The sequence below is a fragment of the Medicago sativa genome, chromosome 2 (genome assembly GCF_051527215.1).
Source record: "Medicago sativa cultivar Bolivia chromosome 2, Bolivia_mono, whole genome shotgun sequence".
Lineage (NCBI taxonomy): Eukaryota > Viridiplantae > Streptophyta > Magnoliopsida > Fabales > Fabaceae > Medicago > Medicago sativa.
This window is the reverse complement of record NC_140750.1, coordinates 26,170,046-26,192,634: the sequence shown is the minus strand read 5'-3', so window position 1 is coordinate 26,192,634 and position 22,589 is coordinate 26,170,046. Positions and strand designations below refer to the sequence as shown.

Genomic DNA, 22,589 nt, shown 5'->3' with positions numbered 1-22,589 from the left:
GAAATATTTATTATGTGATGTCAACTTAATACAAGTTAAGCATCAGTATCGGATTTAGCACGCCTGAGGCAAGGGTATTCTGGTAATTGCACGAAAAAGGATATTTATTGGATTTTGGCACCAAAATATCACATTTTCCATCTTCCTTCTCTCTCTAGGTTTTTGGGTAAAGAATTCTCTCCTCCTTCTCTCTAGATATGCGCCCCTCCTTCCCTCTCCAATCCATCCAAGGCTTTCCAAATCATGCAATTGGTAACCAAACAAGAATCATAGAAGCTTCAAGGACAAGAAACAACAAAGAGAAAGGATTGAGCAAGGATTCTTGGCTTAGGGTTTGAACTTGGGAAAGCTTGGAACTTGAGGAATCACAAGGAATATGTTAGGTGAGTTCTTAGATAGAACCCACCATTGGGATTATGTGTTTAATTGCAAGCAAATCATGATTTTAGTTAAGTTTAGAGAAAAAAGATTTTTAGTACCCTAGCCTTGATCTAGGCTTGTACATGTTAATATTGCCATGAAAGACGTTTTATAAGGTATATATATGTTGCTGGATGTTTTGGTGCATTGCAGGAACCATTAGAATGAGTTTTGGGTCAAAAATTGGAAATTTGGTACCACATACCCGAAGAACTACGCTATTAGCGAAATCTACGCTAATAGCGAAATTCTTCAGGATGAGCCACGCCCCAGCTGAGCTATTAGCGCAGCTCACTGGTCTTGGCCAACATGCTTTGGCTTGTTGGTCCATCCTAGGGTCGGTGGTGCATTCCATAGCCTTTCTTTCATCGTTTTATAACTTTATAACCCCAAAACAACATCTAGGCAATGCACCTAACATCAAACGATTCTTGAAATGAAAATCATGGCAATCTTAACATGAATGGCAAGAGTGATTCAAGAGAGATTAGCCGAATTACTCGGGTAGCAAAGAACTAGGCATGGGATGAAAGTAGAGCCTTGACATAGCTTGTCAAGAACTAGAATAGTTAGTAAAGAATAGAATGCTAGGCATGAGTATTATGCTTGATTAGATGCGAAGTGATATAGAGTATTCTCTTCGTATAGAACCTAGAGTGCCATACAACTATGGCAAGACGTGAATTGATTAGATATCTCTTCACATAGCAAGTTAAGCAAGCATATAGTTTACCTTTAGATGGATCGTATAGAATCCGAGGTAAAAGGAATAGCACGTATAGATTTAATACTCATGCATATATATAGACCAAGACTTTTAAGTTAAAGGTGCCATGTCTCTTGTGTTCACACTAGGTTGGCTCAAGGGGTTTCCATTAGGTGAAACGGGGTTAGCCGTAAGGAACCCGCATGTCACTTAGTAAACAAGATGTAGTGGTCGTGTCTCTTGTGTCCACACTAGGTTGGTTCAAGGGGTTTCCATTAGGAGAAACGGGGTTAGCCGTAAGGATCCCGCACGTCACTGCAGGAGTGCCGTTGGTTATACCTTAGATAGGTTTCCATCGGATAGATAGGGATTGCGCTCGGGGTTACTCCACTCGAGGCTTTCCGTAAAATGAACTCAAATAATGCTTGTTTGTTAAACGCTAACTTATGAATGAATCTGACTGTGCATATTTATTAGACATATTTATGTTATGTCATAGAGCCTTGACGTAGATCGTCAAGAATTAGTAGATCCTTGACGTAGATTGTCAAGAATAGTAGAACATAGACGTAGATCGTCAAAACTAGTATGATAGCAAGATAAGATACGTTGTTAGAAACATCGTATTTTGCATTAGAGCAAATAGAGAAAGATATGCCGATGACGATCTTAGGTTTCCCCTAATCGTCCGGTTTAGAACCGTGTCATGATTATGTTAGAATTAGGCCTGGATACGTAGAGCGTATTCTTGGCATTGCGGTTTTAGATTCCCCTTGACCGCCATGACACGTATAGGAAGTGAAGCCTATAACAAGTGAGATAAGGCTATGACGGCCCTAGTATGCACGACCGTCTAAGTATGCAAGTCCCCACACACGTATAATCAACCGTTAGGTTGTATTTTAGACACGTGGTGAACGTAGGTTTCCCTTGAGGTTGCCTATAGCCTAGGATTCAGGGGAACTCACTGAGACATTATGTCTCATCCCAATCCTTATTTGTTTCAGATAAACAAGTTGGATTAGCAAGCTAGTAGCCGAATGGATGATGCGACAAGTGTTCGTTTGTACCGCTGCAGGACGATGTGGATATTCAAGGATGCATCTATTATACTTTAGAAAGTTGAGTTGTATTATTATGTACGAACGCATTTGGTTGTATATATATTCATTCGTAGTTGTATTGTTGTAAATTTTAATGTATCCAGTACTAAACTAATACACATGCTAGACTTTCTAGATACGTCTAGTACGAGTGTTACAAAAGCTCATTCCATTCAATTTTATGCATTAAAAAAATGTATCTTTTTTAGTAAGTACTTAATTGATATTGTATTTGGCCTAACTTCTTCTTAAAAATGTAGAGAAGTTGAAAAAAACCCGGATCAAAAGATATCTTAATCTCCCTCAACGGCAGTGTAGAAGCAACTAAATTTGGGAGAAAAAATTGGAAAATAGTTAAAAGTTTCTATAAATATAAAAATTGGAAAATAGTTAAAAAAATCGGTGAGGTAACACTCAACCAAGCAACACTAACAAAAATTATATGCAATAGCGTAACAAAAAAACCAGACAGACAGACATAAAATATTACTCTAAACGTTAATATGTGTGTGTATATATTCGCGAGGTTGAAGAAAGGAAATAAAAATATTTGGTATCATTAAATGACAGCGTGAATAAAAATATTTGTGAGGTTGTGATGTTTAAACGATATTAAAATTAAATATATAAGTGATAAAAAGATAATAAAATTCCTTGAAAAAAAGATAATAAAATTAAATGCAAACCTCCTTAAAAAAAGTTAAACGGAACGATTCAAAAAAAAAATTAAATGGAAGAAAAAAACATATTGAAATATAATATTAAAAAATAAAAGAAAAGGTTACTAACGTGAATTGAAGAGAGATGCTTGTGAAATAAATTGTCGAGAAATAGTTTTTTGAAGTAGCATTCAACAACTTTTGGCCAAAGCTCATTACATTCAATTTTATGTATTAAAAAAATGTATCCTTTTTAGTAAGTACTTAATTGATATTGTATTTGGCCTAACTTCTCCTTAAAAATGTAGAGAAGTTGAAAAAAACCCGGGTCAAACAATATCTTAATCTCCCTCAACGGCAGTGTAGAAGCAACTAAATTTGGGAGAAAAAATTGGAAAAAAGTTAAAAATAAAAAAATTGGAAAATAGTAAAAAAATTTAAAAATATAAAAATTGGAAAATAGTTAAAAAAAATCGGTGAGGTAGCACTCAACCAAGCAACACTAACAAAAATTATATGCATTAGTGTAACAAAAAAACCAGACATACAGACATAAAATATTGACCTAAACATTAATGTGTGTGTGTGTGCATATATTCACGAGGTTGAAGAAAGGAAATAAAAATATTTGGTATCATTAAATGACAGCGTGAATAAAAATATTTGTGTGGTTGTGATGATTAAACGATATTGAAATTAAATATATAATTGATAAAAAGATCATAAAATTCCTTTGAAAAAAAGATAATAAAATTAAATAGAACCTCCTTAAAAAATTAAATGGAACGGTTCAAAAAATAAAATAAAATTAAGTTTAATGGAAGAAAAAACATATTGAAATATAATATTAAAAATAAAAGAAAAGGCTCCCTGCGTGAGTTGAAAAAGGTGCTTGTGAAATAAATTGTCGAGAAGTAGTTTTTTAAAGTAACATTCAACAATTTTTGGCCAAAGCTCATTCCATTCAATTTTATTGCATTCAAAAAAATAACTTTTTTTAGTAAGTACTTAATTGATACTGTGTTTGAACTAACTTCTCCTTAAAAATATAGAGTAGTTGGAAAAAAGCCGGGTCAAACGATACCTTAATCTCCCACAACGGCAATGTAGATGCAACTGAATTTGGGAGAAAAAAATTGAAAAATAGTTATAAACATAAAAATTGGAAAATAGTTAAAAGTTATTAAAGATATAAAAATTAGGGTTAATATGTGTTTACCCCCTGTAATATAGGCCATTTCCGGTTTTACCCCCTGTAAAATATTTTTTTTTGGATTTCGTCCTCGTAATTTGAAGATTTTTGGTTTTGGACCTTCATGAGCTTTGACAGTACAAAATCAAAGATATGGCAGGGGGTAAACCGAAATTTGCTCAAATGAACAGGGGGGGTAAACCAAATTTTTTTCAAATTACAAGAGGGGTAAACCTAAATTTGCTCAAATTACAGGGGGTGAAATTTTCAACGAAGGTCTAAAACCAAAATATTTTCAAATTTCAAGGATGAAATTCAAAAAAAATATTTTACAGGGGGGAAAACCGGAAATGACCTATATTACAGGGGGGTAAACACATATTAACCCTAAAAATTATAAAATAATTTAAAAAAGGGTTAATTAAGTAAATGGTCCCTGTAAATATTTCAAAATTTTGTTTTTTAGTCCCTATAAAATAAAATCACATTTTTTAGTCCTTATAAAATTTTCCATCAGCATTTTTAGTCCCTATAAAATTTTTCCATTAACATTTTTAGTCCCTATAAAAAATTTCCATCAACATTTTTGGTCCCTAAAATGCTTAAGGAAAATGTCACAGAGACTAAAAAGTTTGATTTTATTTTATAGGGACTAAAAACAAAACTGTGAATATTTATAGGGACTAAAAACTTAATTAACCTTAAAAAAAATTGGTAAGGGGCTAAATGGGAAAATGCACCCATATCATAGTGAGGCGGCAACAACCAAATTCCACTAATTAGAAAATTACAAAAATGCCTCTCCTATAGGTAAAATGGGAAATTCATATTGCTACAATTTTAATAGTAGTATATAGATTTTCCAACTCAAGTGCAAGACGAGTGCACCATTGATAAAGTGTGTAGGCTTCAAATTACAAACCTACACAGAGTTCTAAGGAAGACAAATCGTATTCCAAGCCACGTTGCAAATTTTTGTAGTGTAAATTTTGCTGCTCAATAAGAAATTCAAGTTGGAAAATTAGGCAAAGCAACAAGACGGAAATCTCCCAATGGAAGAGGCTCCTGACACCTTAGGAATCAAAACCATGGTATTTGAATTCAAGTTTGGCAGTAAGACACCTGAAGTAAAAAATTCTTGCACCAAAAGGATGACATCTGACAACACATAAAAATTACTATATGAATTAAATTACTTTAAATTTTTTATCTTTGATAAGGAAATTTTGTTTAATAAATTGTTAAGTAAAAATAATTACAATCTCCTTAACTCTAAATGCAAATCCAAATCTTATGATAAAAGTCATTGATAAATTATGTATATATATTGAGATTAATGTTTACATCGAATTACCACTTGAGTTAATAATTCTGGTACATTCATGTGCAAAATTTGTGGTTGAGTTTTTGAAACTCTATTAATGAAATAAAATAGAATTACATAACCACCTATATTGATAATTTTGCTCTAGCAATTAAGTATCTAACTGTTGAATATTACATTATTATAATATTTATATATATCCGTGACCACTAATGAGAATATCACTCATTCTTGTTTATATATATATACACTCGAGGGTGTGTACAGAATATTATATACTATGAGCTCAAACGAGAAATCTAACTTTTGTTTATATATGTGAGTTCAACGGAAATGTGTAAACGGTATTATAGACATAGAACTTAATTTTTTTTAGGGTTAATATGTGTTTAGCCCCCTGTAATATAGGCCATTTCCGGTTTTACCCCCTGTAAAATATTTTTTTTGGATTTCGTCCTCGTAATTTGAAGATTTTTGGTTTTGGACCTTCATGAGCTTTGACAGTACAAAATCAAAGATATGGCAGGGGGTAAACCGAAATTTGCTCAAATGAACAGGGGGGTAAACCAAATTTTTTTCAAATTACAAGAGGGGTAAACCTAAATTTGCTCAAATTACAGGGGGTGAAATTTTCAATGAAGGTCTAAAACCAAAATATTTTCAAATTTCAAGGATGAAATTCAAAAAAAATATTTTACAGGGGGGAAAACCGGAAATGACCTATATTACAAGGGGGTAAACACATATTAACCCTTTTTTTTTATCATTGCCATATATTCTTGTGTATAATATAAAATATGGCATAGTCTGAGAGACAAAAAGATTCGGTCTCATTATGTTATACTAAGATATATAATTAAAAATATTTAATCTCGGTAAACATCGTAATTTTCCATTCAGCATCTTGTGAAATCATAAATAATATGTACAATGTAAATTAGCGAAATTTATTAGAAGTAAATAAAATATAAAATATGAAAGTGGTTACATGGATTTAATTGTCCCGCCCAACACGAGATTAGGTTTGTTTGATTCAGATGCGTAACGGTGATTAGGAAATCCTTGAATCCCCCTTCTATCTTTGTTGGAATTAATGCCGTTTTTTTTTTTTGATAAGCAAGGAGCGAGGACAGGCATCAGGAGACATCGTCGACATCCCAACTAGGTTGGCATCCCGAGACACCGCCATCCTCTGCCGCCTAACTCAAAGAAATTTTATTAAAAAAAAAGGAAAAATAATTACAAAGGAGGGGGGACTAGGCCAAAACCCTCCGAAAGGAACAACTGAAACATAAAAAACAGAAGAAAAAAAACACAAACAGACTAAGGAAATCTGTAATTCGGTAAACCGCATCTGTCCCGAAAGAAATCTAGCGATAAAGCACGAGGGAGAGAGTCCATCCAAACCGCACCAACCACAGAGTGACCCATATTCGCAACATAATCTGCACAGCTATTACCTTCACGAAAAATATGAGAAGCAATCACCTGAATCCCAAGATTTTGAGCATTTTGCCATCTGTTACGAAGCCAAACAAGAACCAAATGAGGATTCGAAAAAATCATGATAGCGCTTGTTGAATCACTCTCCAACCAAATATTCCTCCAACCGTTACGGGCAGCACACTCAATAGCAATAATAATGGCCAAGACCTCTGCATAAAAAACATATTGGACTCCAATATTACAAGCAAAAGCACCACGGAACGTCCCGCGGTGGTCACGAAACAACCCCCCACAAGCAGCATTCCCACCAATCACCGAGCCATCCGTGTTAACTTTCAACCACGGAGCGGTGGGAGTCTTCCACAAAACCGGCACAATATCTCTAATCTTACGGCAATGAGGTGAAACCGTAAATGAGTCCAGCAACACAGAGTCAGAAGGAAGGCAAAAACCCTTAGAAACATTACCTGACATTGCTATAAAGGAGTGTATACGGACCTTGGCTGCATGCAACGTAGGCACCACATATGAAAACCGCAAAGAGTTTCGTGCCCACCAAATAGAATGGATGGTGTGCAAGACCGCAACAATATAGATATCAGAGACTTGCGAAAAACATCTAGCTGGTCTACAAGAGAGAAGAGAACCAGCAGTAGAACGGTCAATAATACAATTAATTTTTGTACCTATCTAGTCCCAAAACTGATTGGTAAAATTACACCAAAGAAAAAGATGCTCCGAGGACTCGTCTGTTGACATACACAAGCTACAAATCGAGACTACTATGCAACCGCGACGTCTGAGATTCTCATCCGTTGGCATTTTATTATGATGTAGCCTCCAGTAAATACAAGAATGCGAGGGAGGAATAGCGGTGCTCCAAATATTTTCTGCCCAAGACAAAGAAGGAGCACTAGGACGCATAAATTCAAAAGCCTGCTTCGATGATAGTTTCCCATCTGATGTATGCCGCCAAACCAACACATCAGGGAGCTGACTTATTGGTAAAATTATGTTGTTGACATAATTTTGGATGGCCACATCAGCTGTAAGAGCCGCAGGCAGCCTCAAGGTTCCATTGTCTATAACTTCCGACACCATACCTCTAAGTTGCGCATGAAATTTAGTATCAAGATGCATTAAGTCAACCAATGGTTCTCCTAGCCAATTATCCCTCCAAAAGTGTATACTCTATCCTGATCCAACAACCCACATCGAATTTTCCAAGACAGTAGCAATTTGCGATTTAATTCCAGCCCATACAGATGATTTGCAATATCGCATATTTGGCATGCCATTAGTGAAGTATCTTCTCTTGAAAATGGACGTCCATTGATTATGCTTTGTTTGAAGATCCCATTGATAATGCGGTTAATCATTAGTTTATGACATGCATATCTTTTGATGTAAGAAAATAGAATTATGACCCGTGATATAACAGTGGAAGTTTTATTTTTATATCACCGCAATTAAAACAGTTACAATTGCGGCATTCCCTTAAAATGAGTTAAAACAATAACTTCATACTTAGATTCGATTAAAAGAATTTAATTGAGAAACTAAGCAATTTACTATTGTCAGGTCAAACAGAAGTAGGGTTGTCAATCCTATAATCCACCTAGAGATTGATTGAAAAATCTAACTTTTGTTTATATATGTTAGTTCAACGGAAATGTGTAAACTGTATTATAAACATAGAACTTAATTTTTTCAATTTTTTAATCATTGCCATATATTTTTGTGTATAATACTCTCTCCGTCTCATAATAACTGAGTCATTTACAAAAAAAAAAAAAGTGTCCCAAAATAAGTGAGCTATTTCACTTTTCAATACAACATTAATTACTTTTTTCTATTTATAACTTTAATTAATACTACTTTCATCACTCCCAATTCATATATCCCACTTTGCATTTATGATAGTGGAGATTGCACCAATACTTAACAAGAACACTTAAAACCATTTTTCTCTTTCCTTTATTTATACATTTGTCTTAATATGTGTGAAATGAGCAAGTGGCTCAGTTAATCTGGGACGGAGGGAGTATAAAATATGGCATTGTCTGAGAGACAAAAAAATTCAGTCTTGTTATGTTATGTTGAGATATATAATTAAAAATATTTAATCTCGGTAAACATCGTAATTTTCCATTTCTTTTACCAACAGTCCGCATCTTGTGTAATTATAAATAATATGTACAATATAAAATGTAAATACTCCTATCATTATTATGTTCTGATGACGAAAATTGGTAAGTGCAGCAAATCGTACGTAAGTAATAAAAATAGTAGGGTGCGTTTGTTTCAAGTTATCTTCGTAGATTCCCGGGAATAAAACGATAGGAATACACATGCCTATGTTTGTTACAAGTTTACTAAATTTTATTCCCGGGAATAAAACGTTCCTGGGAATAGAAAAATTTTCCCAAAGAAAATGGTGGGAATAAAGTTCCCATGGAGATGGGAATAAATTCATGAGTAATTTCCTATTATAACTCCTATTTTTATGGTTCCCATGAATATTATAATGTTAAGCAAACATCTTTTTTCTAAATACCTTGGAATAATATTCACGTTGAAAAAGCATTAGAGAACATATAAATAATCAGACACTTAAATCACAAGCTGAATGAAAAACTTTTTAATTAAATCCAACAAATAAGAAGGGGTTCATCTTGGAACCATAATCAAGAGAGATTTATTTGCACCTGACAACAAACATCATTACAAAATAATATAAAAACATACTCTAGTGAGAACAAGCAGAGGATGGAGATCTGCCTTGAAGCTTTGATGCTTGACCCATGCCTTGTACCGTTAGCTTTATGAAGGAATAAAATAGTGTGCATGGGTCTCTATTTATAGTTCATTGTTACTTAATGATTAATAGATGAGAACTGAGTTTATTTCTCCGATCCATCTTGAAAAATAAGCTAAAACTACATTTTTTTTCCGGTCTCGTGAGCAGGGGCGTACGGACTGAGAGACAAGTGTGAATTCTGCAGTTTCTCGTTCTTTTTTAGCGTTATTCCATCACAATGGACAGCCTTAGAACATGGGAAGAATTTTCCCCAACTTGTATTGTCTTCAAAAACCTTCTAAGAACCATTGATATTAATTTTTCATATCCTTGATTCTTCACGTGATGTCTTGTTTTGTCGGTTTACATGATTTCTCACTAAAAAGACTCAAGACACCTACAAAGTTGAATGATTTACTAAAAAAGTGAATTGTAACGTCTCGAATGAAAACAATACAAAATGCTCCTCAAACCATTGACAACTCCTCTAAATGACATCTTATTTGCCTTAAAATAGAAATAAAATAACTATAAAGATAGCTTAAAATATCATATGATACTCCGTCCCCATCTTCTTAAATTACTTATAAACTGTATAATCATAAACGTTTGTTCATTGTTGTCATTTTTGTGGAGAAATTAATCCATATCATATTTTTTTTAAGCTAACTGTTCATGTTAATCTAATTGGAAATTCTTCACTTTTATTTATCAGTTTTTATAGTCAATTGTTTGCTAAAACTTAAACTAATTAAATGTCAAACATTGTAGAACATTTATTGATTTTTAACTAAAAATAATTATTTTTTTAATAGGTTATACATATAAGTAATTACTTTTCTTAGACCTATATGGATATGTGACTTTATAAAATTGAAAACTCATCGACAGAACCACTAACCATAGACATATATACATGAGTATTGTAATTCATAATGATTTGATTAAGTCTTTGATATTTTGGGTTAATGGGAGTTTGTTACAACATTTCTGATGTTTAAACCATTCTTGCATTAGATACCATATTCATTATCATTATGCGAAACGTAAGTATTTTTTTTTTTTAAGAAAAGAAACGTAAATATTTAACGTATATGTTTTTGTTTTTGTTTTTTCTATCAGACTCAATTTCTGCATTGTTAAAGTGTGTGTTTCTTATACTATTATAATAACAAATGCTATTTGTAAATAGTTGATATTTTAGTAATTGATTAAGGTTATCCAAATGGGAAAATGGTTGGATTTTATGGATTAACCTCAAACAACAATTAAATAATAAATTATTTTATAAACTATTAATTTCTAATTATATATTGCACTAAATTTTTAAGAAAACGATATTTATTAATGAGTCGTGATGGATCAGACTATTTCTCATGATTTAGATGCACTCTATATACTTTTTTTAATTAAGATATTTACTTTATACTTGGTGTTTACATATATTAACCATCCATTAGGTAAAAATAACTCAATACCAAACAGGAAAAAAAAACATTGGAAGAGAGAATAAGGCTGTCAACCCTAGCTTCTTTGTCAAGATCGCTGCTCAATCGCCTCAAAAACAATCCATCTATCAAGGTATACATTTACCTTATTGTTTTTATAATATGCCATAATTTGTATGTATGAGGTTTGTGCATCTCTGTTTAATATTATAACATAAAAAACAACTCGATGTTTATCACACAATAAGTTTTTGCCGCTATTTCAGCTTAGCATCGTATGAATGCAAATGGTACGTGTGAAGGGAATTTTTTTAAGTCAATCAAACCAACTTAGAATCAATCAAACACTCAAAGATTCAACAATGGGGTAATAGTCATTTTGGTCCCTAAATGTATAAGGAGTAGTCACGATAGTCTTTCAATGTATCAAATTTTCAAAATAATGTCTGATTGTGCACTTTGTTAATCAAAATAGTCTCTGGCGTTAAAACAATCTTACAATATTCACAATAACTCTTTTCATATAAAGACTGAAATGACAATAAATGACTAATATGATAATAAGTATATTGAAAGACTAATATGACAATATTAACGAAGTATTTTAATGTCGGTGACTATTTTGAAAAACGAAATGCACAATTAAGGATTATTTTGAAATTTTGGTACATTGAAGGACTACTGTGACTACTCCTTACACATTCAAGGACTAAAATGACTATTATCCCATTCAACAATGCAAATATATGAAGGCTTATTTATATTATGGAATCTATTAGAGTATATTGAATAAACCATAGTTAGTTGATAGGTGAACTATGGTTAGTTTGTTGGTTAGGTAGTTAGGAGTTAATTAGACTAACTCACTGATGAGTCAATAATTAGTGTTTTTAATATAATATTTGAGTCTGTTTTATTTAGATTTGATTTCATTTTATTTAATATTATTTCCTTTTTATAACTATTTACTTCAATTGCAAGTTATTTAATTTCAGGAACGAATAATTGAAAGATTGAGTCTTGGAGCAAAAGAAAGAGGATTTAGAGCTGATTCAGGCTAAAAATACAAAGATTGAAGACAAAAATATGTTTCCCCTAAGTCAGAAGCTTGGCACGCCCGTGCCACCAGCCACACGGCCGTGCCACCTCCCAGTCCCAGGATACTCTTTTGCTGCTTCTGCTTCAAAGACAAGCTACCTATTAGTTTATTTCCGACCTAAAAGCCCGTGGTTTCTTGTGGAACATTCTAGTGATGTATTGCTTAGGGTTTAAGTCGATATAGACTATGAATAGAGTATCTAGCTATCATAACAAATCATCTTTTGTTCTTGGAATTCAATAGTGGCAATTGTTTTCTCTTAATAAAAGTTCTCCTTTTTATTATTTTACTTTATGTTCTTCTTCTTCTCCACTTCTATGTCTACGATGAACATGAATGAGTAGACTCTTCTTGTCTTGGGATTGTTGGCAGGGGCGGAGCCACCTCTTAGTGAGGGTGTGCACCTGCACCCCCTGGGATTGTAAAATTTCAACCAACTATCTCAGTTTATTTGCATTTGCACACCCTAAAAAATTTATTTTGCACCAGCATGTTGTTTCACTTCGGGATTTTGCACTTATCCAATTATTCTCTCTCACCTTCTGAAGCATAAAGAGGTGCTCTGACAAATATTTCCACTTGTCTTCCGTCAACACAAGCGTCTACTTTCTTAAAAGTGTGTAGATTAGTTTTCCTCATTTTTTTATTATATTTTATCACTTCAAATTAAGTTCAGAGTTAAAATAAAAGTAAATGTAGAACAAATAGATTCAAGTCATGATCAGGACTATAGCACATGGCCAAGTTCACAGTTTGCATATTTAATACGAAAAATACTTATATGTTACTTATATTTTACACAGTTATTCTCAAATATGTGAGTGTACCCTTGTATTGTGTTCATCCGAAACTAGTTCATATAATACTCAACAAATCATTTTTGTTTATTTCATTCATTCTCTTTTTTTACTATATCCATTCTAAAATTATTGTGGATCATCAGTTTGTCATATAAAAATGTCTAAAATAAATATCATTTTGCTTTTTTAATTTTATATTAATTTTTTATCTAAATATACTTCTAAATTAATATTGTCTACATACTTTTGAATCATGAAAAACATGAAAATTTATGTGCTTACTTTTATTTATATTTGGAAAAAATAGTTTTTGGTTAAGTAAAAAATTATTAAATTATAAATTTTGCCGTTTAAATTATTTAAGCCAAGACTCTGCACCCCATGACCCAGGGTCCTGGATACGCCACTGATTGTTGGGTAAGTCTAAATGACATAAACCTAATCAAACCAAGCCTTGAACCCTAATTTTAAATAAATCTACTTTCTAATCTAATTTCACCGTTATTATAATGAATTAACAAATATCAAACTCATGAAGCGAAAGTGGAGGGTTAGTATTTGTTAATTCATCATCTCAAATATCAATTCATAAAGCGAAAGTGGAGTTTTGATATTGGAACAAGTGAAATTAGACAAGGATTGCGAAACATGAGAATAGTCTAGCAAACCTTGAGACAAATAAAGTTTCGTTCTTCAAGGATTCTAATAGCAACCAACCATGAGAATAAGCGTGGTTGCTAGAGGAACACACTCACTAAAACCGAAAGGAGATGTGATAAACTTAAGAAAAACTTGTGTTTAGAAAGTAAATCCAATATAAAATTCTGGTTAGGGTTTGTTTGTGAAGGGCTTGTTATTTAGATGAACCAATAATCCCAAGGCGTTTTTTATTAAATGTTAATTTTAATCCTTAAAAATCTAAACTTTACAACTGAACTTTTCACCAATCACCCATAAAGGTTAATTGAATGGAACAACTCCATGTCGGAACGATACTATCTTTTTACTACTTCGATAAACCGTGCGCACTCGGATTTATCTCATCAAGTTTTTTGGCGCCGTAGCCGGGGAGTTAACTAATTTGATTAACTTTTTAGTAGTGGTTAGATTTTTCTTTTCTTTTTACTTTTTCTTTTCTTCTTTCTTTCTTTATTTCTTTCTTTTACCGTTGACTTCTTGGGAGGCACAAGATAATATCGACATGGCTGAGGAACACACTCTCAAAGAGTATGCAGTCCCTTCTATGGAAGAGCCATGTGCTATTATCGTGTACCCAACGGTTGAGGGAAATAATTTTGAAATTAAACCTGCACTCCTTAAGTTAGTGCAGCGAAATCAGTTTTCTGGATCACCCACTGAGGATCCAAATTTGCATGTTTCAACTTTTTTTTAGACTCAGTGTAACCTATAAAAACCAAGAAGCCGTAAGACTGCACCTTTTCACCTTTTCCTTAAAAGATAGAGCTAGTGCTTGGTTCAATTCATTATAAGTGGGTTCCATCACTTCATGGGATTAAATGAGGCGAGCATTCTTCGCCCGATTCTTTTCCCCTTCTAAAACCGCCCAACTAAGGGCAAGACTCTACCAATTCACTCAAAAAGATGGGGAATCCTTTTATGATGCGTGGGAGCGTTTCAAGGAAATGCTTAGACTTTGTCCCCACCATGGTCTAGAGAAGTGGCTTGTCATATACCATAAAAATGATTGTTGATGCAGCTGGAGGTGGAGCTTTAATGAACAAGGATTTCACGATTGCCTATGCCTTGATTGAAGATATGACTCAAAATCATTATCAACGGATCAATGAGAAAACCAACATTGTTTCTTCACCCTCTGAACAAGAGGCATGTATGAATGAAATCTCTTACTTTGATCATCTGTCTGCTAAGGTAGATGCACTCTCTGAAAAATTTGACAAAATGAATATTAGTGCTATCACACCAACTTCTATTTTACCTTCTTGTGGAGCTTGTAGTATATCTGGTCATACTAGCATTGAATGACAATTAGGTACTGCTTCTGAGAGTGTTAAACAAATAAATTTTGTTCAAAACAACCAAGGGATGAGGCAAGCCCAAAACTTTTGTAAAAATCCTTAAAATCCCTTAGGACAAGCGGCACCGCCCAGTTATGCAAACATCAAAAGAGTCGCTCAAAAGTCTAGCTTGAAACGTTTAATGGAAACTTATTTCTTAAATCAGTCCAAACAACTCCAAGAGCTTGAAAATCAAACTAGACTTTTAAACGACTCTCTCACCAAACTTACATCGAAGGTAGATTCTATTTCTTCTCACAACAAAATCTTAGAGACACAAATCTCCCAAGTGGCCCAAAAAGTTAGCCAACCTAACAAAATAAATGTTGTTACACTTAGGAATGGTAGGCAACTAGAGAACCCTATAGGAAAAGCCAAACCAAGTGAGACTGAGAAAGAAAGTAGTGAGCCACAAGGAGAGGAAACTAGGGTAGGGTCCGAAATAGTAAAGAAAGCAATGTGTGACCTAGGAGTCAGTGTCAGTTTAATGCCGTTATCCCTTTATGAGAGAAAGGGCATAGGGGAACTTAAGTCAACATGGATGACCCTACAATTAGAGGACCGTTCCGTTAAATACCCAGCTGGAATTGTAGAAGATGTCTGATAGACGTTTGGCAAGTGCACCAAATACTATCGAAGTAGTAAAAATATCGATCCCACGAGGATTGTTTTTAACTTCAATAATTCAATTGCGTTATAGAAATAGGATGTATAAAATTTATTTTGTTTTGCCACTAGGCAGTAGATTTGGTTTGATTTTAATTAAATCAAGAAACAGAAAATAAAGATTTGTTAAGAAAATATGAGAGAAAGATGAGATCAGATCCGTCGAATCCTCTAAGTTCCCCTAATTGGTCTACTGCACCTATTTGTTATGAATCCTCTTCTAATCTACGATGATTAACAAAATAGCCCTAATCAATCCCTTGAGTTAGGACCCTCTTCTTAAACTACAGCCCCTAATTCCTTAGGTGGTCTAATAATTCTTGAAGGTTTTACCGAACGTTAACCTATTATCACTAACAAACGATTATCTATTCCTAGACTAACCCTGTTTATTAGAACAATTCAATTAGGTCTAAGTTGAAAGCCATGGTCAGTGGTCATTCATTCTCACAAAATCAAGTTATATGTGATCAAGATATAAAAAGCATTAAGAACAATTGAATTGAATAAATTAGAATTGAATTCATAAACAAAATAGAGTTTCACAGCAACATGTGTCAATTAGGGTTACAAAGATTCATCTCGGATCTAATCTCTAAGAGATTTAGCTACTCATAATCGAGTTTACAAATAGCATAATCAATGAAATAATTAAAACATACATGAATGGGTAAAAGGTTGAAGAAATCGCCCTTCTAGCCGTCTCCGATGTCTCAAAATAGCACTTTGCTCTCCAAAATCGTAACCCTTTTCTTCAGAATGAGTGCAGTATTTATAGAGATTTATGGGCCTGACCTAGCAAAATCGCGCCACGCCTTGTTAATAGGCGCGCCGCGATTTCCTCTTTACAGGAAGTGTGTATTTGTTGTTTCAAAATCGCGGCAAGGCTTCAATTTGGCGTGGCGCGATTTGGTCTGGCAGAACTTCAGTTTTTCATCTTTTTGCACCCCGGAATAGTGAAAATTGCATGAGAACTCTAATAAAATGTCACAATAAGTCCTAAAAATTACGTAATGACAGCATGTCATCACAACCCCAAACTTAAACCATTCCTTGTCCTCAAGGAATTTGCTTGCAAGAGTGACAAACGACAGTAAAATAACAGTTACCTGACAAAACGATAGTACCCAAAAGTTCATTCTCCTTCTAGCTAAAGATGAGCTAGTTTGACTTGTTCGCATCCACCAATTCACAACTCCATGCATCAAATTGAAATAGGGTTCTACCAGTCGACATGCAGGTCTACATATTACCATACGCTTGAAAAGTTTCTAAACATCAATCAAAGTCAATATCATTACACACTTTTGAGGTCTTTAGGGTTATAACGGGGCTTAGGTGAAATGTGGGATATATTTGGATAAGTAGGCTACACAAAATTTGAGTTAGGCATTCCTACGGAAGTTAAAGCACAAAATTCAATCCTTTAATCATTCACCTTGTGGAATAACAATCAATGCAAAGGTACTAGAGAATATTTTTAACATTTAGGGACAATCGAGTTTGAAGTTACTCGGATTTTCAATGTTTTGTCCCTTATTCAGCATTCAATTTCATTTTTTTTTGATACACCATTTTTGTGTATATTTTGCATGACAATTTCATATTTCTTTCATTTTTGTTCTCTTATTCTCTAGTACCCCCACCCCAAACTTAGTTGGTTGCAAATTCCAATAGCAACCCCAAACTTAATCTTTAGCAACATTCTACAATGCCTTAACTCAGAAAATACATTAAGGGACAAGTCCAAAAAGTCTCTAGGCTTGTAATGTAGTTTGTCACCGAACAAAAAGTTCTAATCCTACCGGCTCACAATTGGTTTAGAAAGGATAAATTCAACAAATTAAAACAGGGTAGACTTCAAAAAGGCTCACAGGACCAAGCACTTTTGCCTCAGTGTGTAATTAACAAAGACCAATCAATAATAGAGAAACAATGCAAGTTCTAGAAGTGTAGTTGCATGGAAAGCTAATCTAAATATAAGTAAATTGAAAAACAAAATTTGGCAATGAACCTTATGGCTGAGATTTCTTGGAGTATGTGACTACCTAGCAATGCCGTACACTTCGCCTTTGAATCAAGTCACCCCTCCTTTAGAACTTTTGGAATACCGTTTCATCAAACAACTGTTACTAAACTGGAATAGGTCACATGAAACAAAACAAATTCATTAATAATAAACAAGTGCAGGAGCAATTACAATAGGGAAATAAGTTCAATGGACTTCGACATTAAAAAAAAAAAAATATACATCAAAAGAAAAATAACTGAAAATAAAATACAAAGCAGAAAATGCTAATCCATCAGTAGATCAGCCCATGTTCACATCATCATCCGAGTGTCCAGCCCCTGGTGTCCTCAATCCCTCAAAGATGCCATACCCTTGATCTTGCTCGGTGGCATTGAAATCATCAGTGATTTCCCTCCTCATGCGCATACCATACTCCTCCTGATGTGTAAAATATTGCTCCATGCGCTCACGGGAGCCTCCAAACCTCTCATAGGACCCACTAATCGGACCCATATTCAATTGAGCCTCTGCAGCAAACGCAGCTGAGAACCTAGGACGGTTCACCCACAGTTGGTCTGAAGTCTCCGTCATACCAAATCTCTCCCTCCTCAGTTTCTCAACCTAACACTCCTCCGGCGGTTGAACATTCAGAAATTCATTAAGGGCTTCAGGGCTGAAATCAATTATCTTTCCCCGAACAAAAGATTGAAAGGGTGTATCGGAAACCCGTGCATTTGCAAAGAATTCGACGATCACGGTTTTGTTGTTCGCTTCACTGATCCTCTCATTCAACTTCGTCCACCCTCTCCTTCGTAATTCAGCCTCAAAGAACGGATACTTAACAAGCCTTGTGAAGTCAAACTTTCTCTCCCCCACAACTTCAAAACTTTTCATGGATTGGTGGAACTCTTGGGCTTGGTCATTGATGAAATGAATGGCGTTTTCGGGTGGTTCGGATGCGGCACGAGGGCGTTTGGCTTTGCTTGTGGATGGCTTGGGGTTGGTGGCTTTCTTTGAGCGGGTGTTTCATGGGTTGGAGGCCATTTGTGGTTAAGGAAGATGGTGAAAGGAAAGTTTTGTGAAGTTTGGGAAAATTGTGAAGGACTGTGAATGATAATGGTTTGGATTGATGAATTTGTGGTTGGATTGTGGTTTGATGATGTTTAGGAAGTGATAAAGTAGATGAAGATGGAAGAGATTCGTGAATGGGAAGTCTAGGGAAAGTTTGGTAAAGAAAAGTAGGAAGAATGGAATGAAAATGATGATGAACAGTGAGGTTTTTATAGGCTGAGGAGGAAAATCGCGCCGCGGCTAATATCAGGCGTGCCGTGATTTCCTCAAAACAGGGAGTTTGGTTCTTTGCTTGTGAAAATCGCGCTGCGGCCATATACAGGCGCGGCGCGATTTTGGTCAAACAGGGAGCATGTTTTGCTTCCTCAGGCCAAAATTTTTGTTTTCTTGAAAAATGCCTGAGTTCCTTTAATTTCTGAAAAACTTTTGAGGAGAGAATCATGCAAGACATCAGTACCTTGCATGATTTTCTTGGCAGGAGGTATAAATAGTGGGTTTTTGTGTTTTTGTTTTTAAAAGAAAAGAAAAATATTTTTGTGTTTTTGTTTTTGAAAGCAATAAAATCATACCTGAAAAATAAATAGTGGGTTGCCTCCCACCAAGCGCTTTCTTTTACGTCATTGAGCTTGACGTTTCAACCACTGTTAGGGTGGCAAATATGTCAAAAAGAACACATCATCCTTCTTCTTCCTCTTGTTTGGTAGGAATTCCATGAATTTGTAACAAAGAAGTAGATGCTCCCATGCACTCACAGTTAAACCTTTGGAATTTAAGCTCTCCCACCTTAGAGAAGGACATGCATCCATTTGCACACGAGTAATTTCCTTAACCCCTGTTTGTTCAGACTTCGGGAAAATGTCAGCACTCCTCACTTTTGGATTTTCTTCCACCACAACCTTGTGACACTCAATCTCCATCTGAACCAGCTTCCTTTGAGACTCATGTGATTTCTCAACAAGATCACCACACTGAACATCAAACTTTTCAAATAAAACTTGATTTGACACCAAGAAATCATCTAAAATATTCTGAAGTTGAGTATTGTAATCGATGTTGATCACCTCTTTCTTCCCTTCACCATCACTACCTGGTTGATTCGCCTCATAGTGACCCCAACTCGAGATTTTGTTGTCCAAAATTTTGATCTTAAAAGATAGCATATATTTTTCATACTGCAACTTAGCAATCTCTTTTGTGTCATAGAGGAGTAACCTGTCTATCATAGCTGCAAAACTTGGATAAACTTTTCAGTAGCACAGTACAATGACAAGAAAACAAAGAGCATAATATTTTTTTTTTATAAATATATATACAAAAATATAAAAGACAGAAATCCTAAATAATAACGTAATTGCCTTGTTGAAATAATTCAACAGTCCCCGGCAACGGCGCCAAAAACTTGATAGACGTTTGGCAAGTGCACCAAATACTATCGAAGTAGTAAAAATATCGATCCCACGAGGACTGTTTTTAACTTCAATAATTCAATTGCGTTATAGAAATAGGATGTATAAAATTTATTTTGTTTTGCCACTAGGCAGTAGATTTGGTTTGATTTTAATTAAATCAAGAAACAGAAAATAAAGATTTGTTAAGAAAATATGAGAGAAAGATGAGATCAGATCCGTCGAATCCTCTAAGTTCCCCTAATTGGTCTACTGCACCTATTTGTTATGAATCCTCTTCTAATCTACGATGATTAACAAAATAGCCCTAATCAATCCCTTGAGTTAGGACCCTCTTCTTAAACTACAGCTCCTAATTCCTTAGGTGGTCTAATAATTCTTGAAGGTTTTACCCAACGTTAACCTATTATCACTAACAAACGATTATCTATTCCTAGACTAACCCTGTTTATTAGAACAATTCAATTAGGTCTAAGTTGAAAGCCATGGTCAGTGGTCATTCATTCTCACAAAATCAAGTTATATGTGATCAAGATATAAAAAGCATTAAGAACAATTGAATTGAATAAATTAGAATTGAATTCATAAACAAAATAGAGTTTCACAGCAACATGTGTCAATTAGGGTTGATAGAAAATTAGCAAGTGTACTAACTTTTATCGAAGTAATAATTTAATTCGTATCCACAGGGACTGTTCTAATCTCTACTTGGCAATTTCATTAACATTTAAGTTGTAAGTATATAAGTGGGTTGCCTTAGGCAAATTGATTGTTGGTTGCAATGATAAATAAATAACTGAAATATAAACTTGGTTTTGAAATAATTTTAGAGAAATGACTAGGTCATTCGATTCATCTATACATCACTCATTAGTAACTTGTTTCTTAAGTCTACGAACGTCACAAAGTCAACGACGAATTAACTAATCATATCTATGGGAATAAACAAACAAGACAAAAGGAAAATACTCATGAATTTCTTTGTTTCCTGTTGTTGTTTTCCCACTGATGTGTGTAGCTAGTTCTCCACCTTTTTCCCCAAAACGTGATGTCACCTCCCTCCTTGGAATATTGCCTCGTGCTGCGTGACCATCCTTCTCTTTTCCAAAACGTCTCCTCCCCTCCTTTTCTATGTGCGGCTAGCTTCTCTCTTATATCCTTCCAAACCAAATTGTTTTCTTTTCCTTCCAGCCAATCGCATGCCTCCTTTGTATTTCTATTGGGCCAACACTGAATGCAAAGAAGCCAACTTCTTTTCTAATTATTCTATGCTATTTAGCCCTCCAAAACGTGATACATCTTTTGCTAACTCATGTGGCTACTAATTGAATAATAAACCCATGCTTTCAATCCTTTCTCTACTTGACACAATAAATAATAAAATGGTAATTTATTTAAAATGACTCTAAATTAAGTACTAAACTAATAATGATAGAATAAAAACTTAACTAAAAGGACTCTAAAAATAGTGAATGACTGACTGTCATCACAACCCCAAACTTGAAACGTTACTTGTCCTCAAGGAACAAACTTGTTAAATTGACAATCGACAGTAAAATAACAATTACTTGATCAAGCGAAAGTACCCAAAAGTTCAACACCTTACTAGCTAAAGATGAGCTAGTTTGACTTGTACGCATCCGCCAATTCACAACTCCACGCCAAAATATGAAAGGGGTTCACACACAGTTGATGAGTCATAGATAGTATTATTTATTGCCTTATTTAGTTTAGTTTTATTTTAGATTTGATTTTATTTTATTGCATTTTATTTTAGTTTAGAATATTTTACTTCAAATTGTGTTTTATTTTATTTTAGGAATAAATATATGGTGGAAGGTGCCTTGGAGCAAAAGAAAGAGGACTGGAGCAAAATACAGCGCAAGAATACGAAGATACGGGACAAAAATATGTTCCCCCAAACTCAGAAGCTTGGCACGGCCCGTGCCAACATGTGGCACGGCCGTGCCCGTCTCCAGGACCTGTTTTGCTGCTTTTCTTCAAGCCTAAGTTACCCTGTTGCAGCTTTACTGTTTTATCCTTCTAGTTGCTTAGTTTCTAAGTCAGATGTAAAGCTATAAATAGAGTAGCTCTCCAACATAAACAATCAGGCTTTACTTTGTTTATTTCAATTGCTATTTTAATAAAAGTCTTTATTTTCCCTTTTACTTTCTTTGCAATTTACTTTACTGTTATTTTCTCTCTTCTTCCCCCATGTCTACGATGAACATGAGTGAGTAGACTTCTTTGTCTTAGGATCGTTGGATAAGTCTAATGACGTAATCCGGATCAAGCCAAGTCTTAAACCCTAATTAATTGTTACCCTAATTCCTAATCTAAATTCACCGTTTTAACATGAATTAATTATTATCAAACTGTGGAAGCGAACGCGGAGGGTTTGA

The 22,589-nt window shown here is 34.4% G+C and overlaps 1 protein-coding gene, 1 long non-coding RNA gene and 1 other non-coding gene across 3 annotated transcripts; 2 read left to right on the top strand and 1 right to left on the bottom strand.

Annotated features, from left to right (window-relative positions):
• The first annotated feature begins 64 nt into the window (after positions 1–64).
• Positions 65–2,367, top strand: LOC146945829 (uncharacterized). Its single transcript, XR_015028202.1, has 2 exons — positions 65–383; positions 2,134–2,367. It is a non-coding gene; the product is annotated as an uncharacterized LOC146945829 (long non-coding RNA).
• Positions 2,368–14,562: 12,195 nt separating this feature from the next.
• On the bottom strand, positions 14,563–14,669 carry LOC146945828 (small nucleolar RNA R71). Its single transcript, XR_015029479.1, has one exon. It is a non-coding gene; the product is annotated as a small nucleolar RNA R71 (small nucleolar RNA).
• A 506-nt stretch (positions 14,670–15,175) lies between these two features.
• On the top strand, positions 15,176–15,637 carry LOC146945827 (uncharacterized). The gene has a single exon (XM_085748102.1). It carries the CDS (start codon positions 15,176–15,178, stop codon positions 15,635–15,637), a length of 462 nt encoding a protein of 153 aa, XP_085604228.1.
• Positions 15,638–22,589: the final 6,952 nt, after the last annotated feature.

Excerpts from the sequence above, each read along its gene's own strand:
- LOC146945827 (XM_085748102.1), top strand. The coding sequence starts at position 15,176 with ATGGAAACTTATTTCTTAAATCAGTCCAAACAACTCCAAGAGCTTGAA.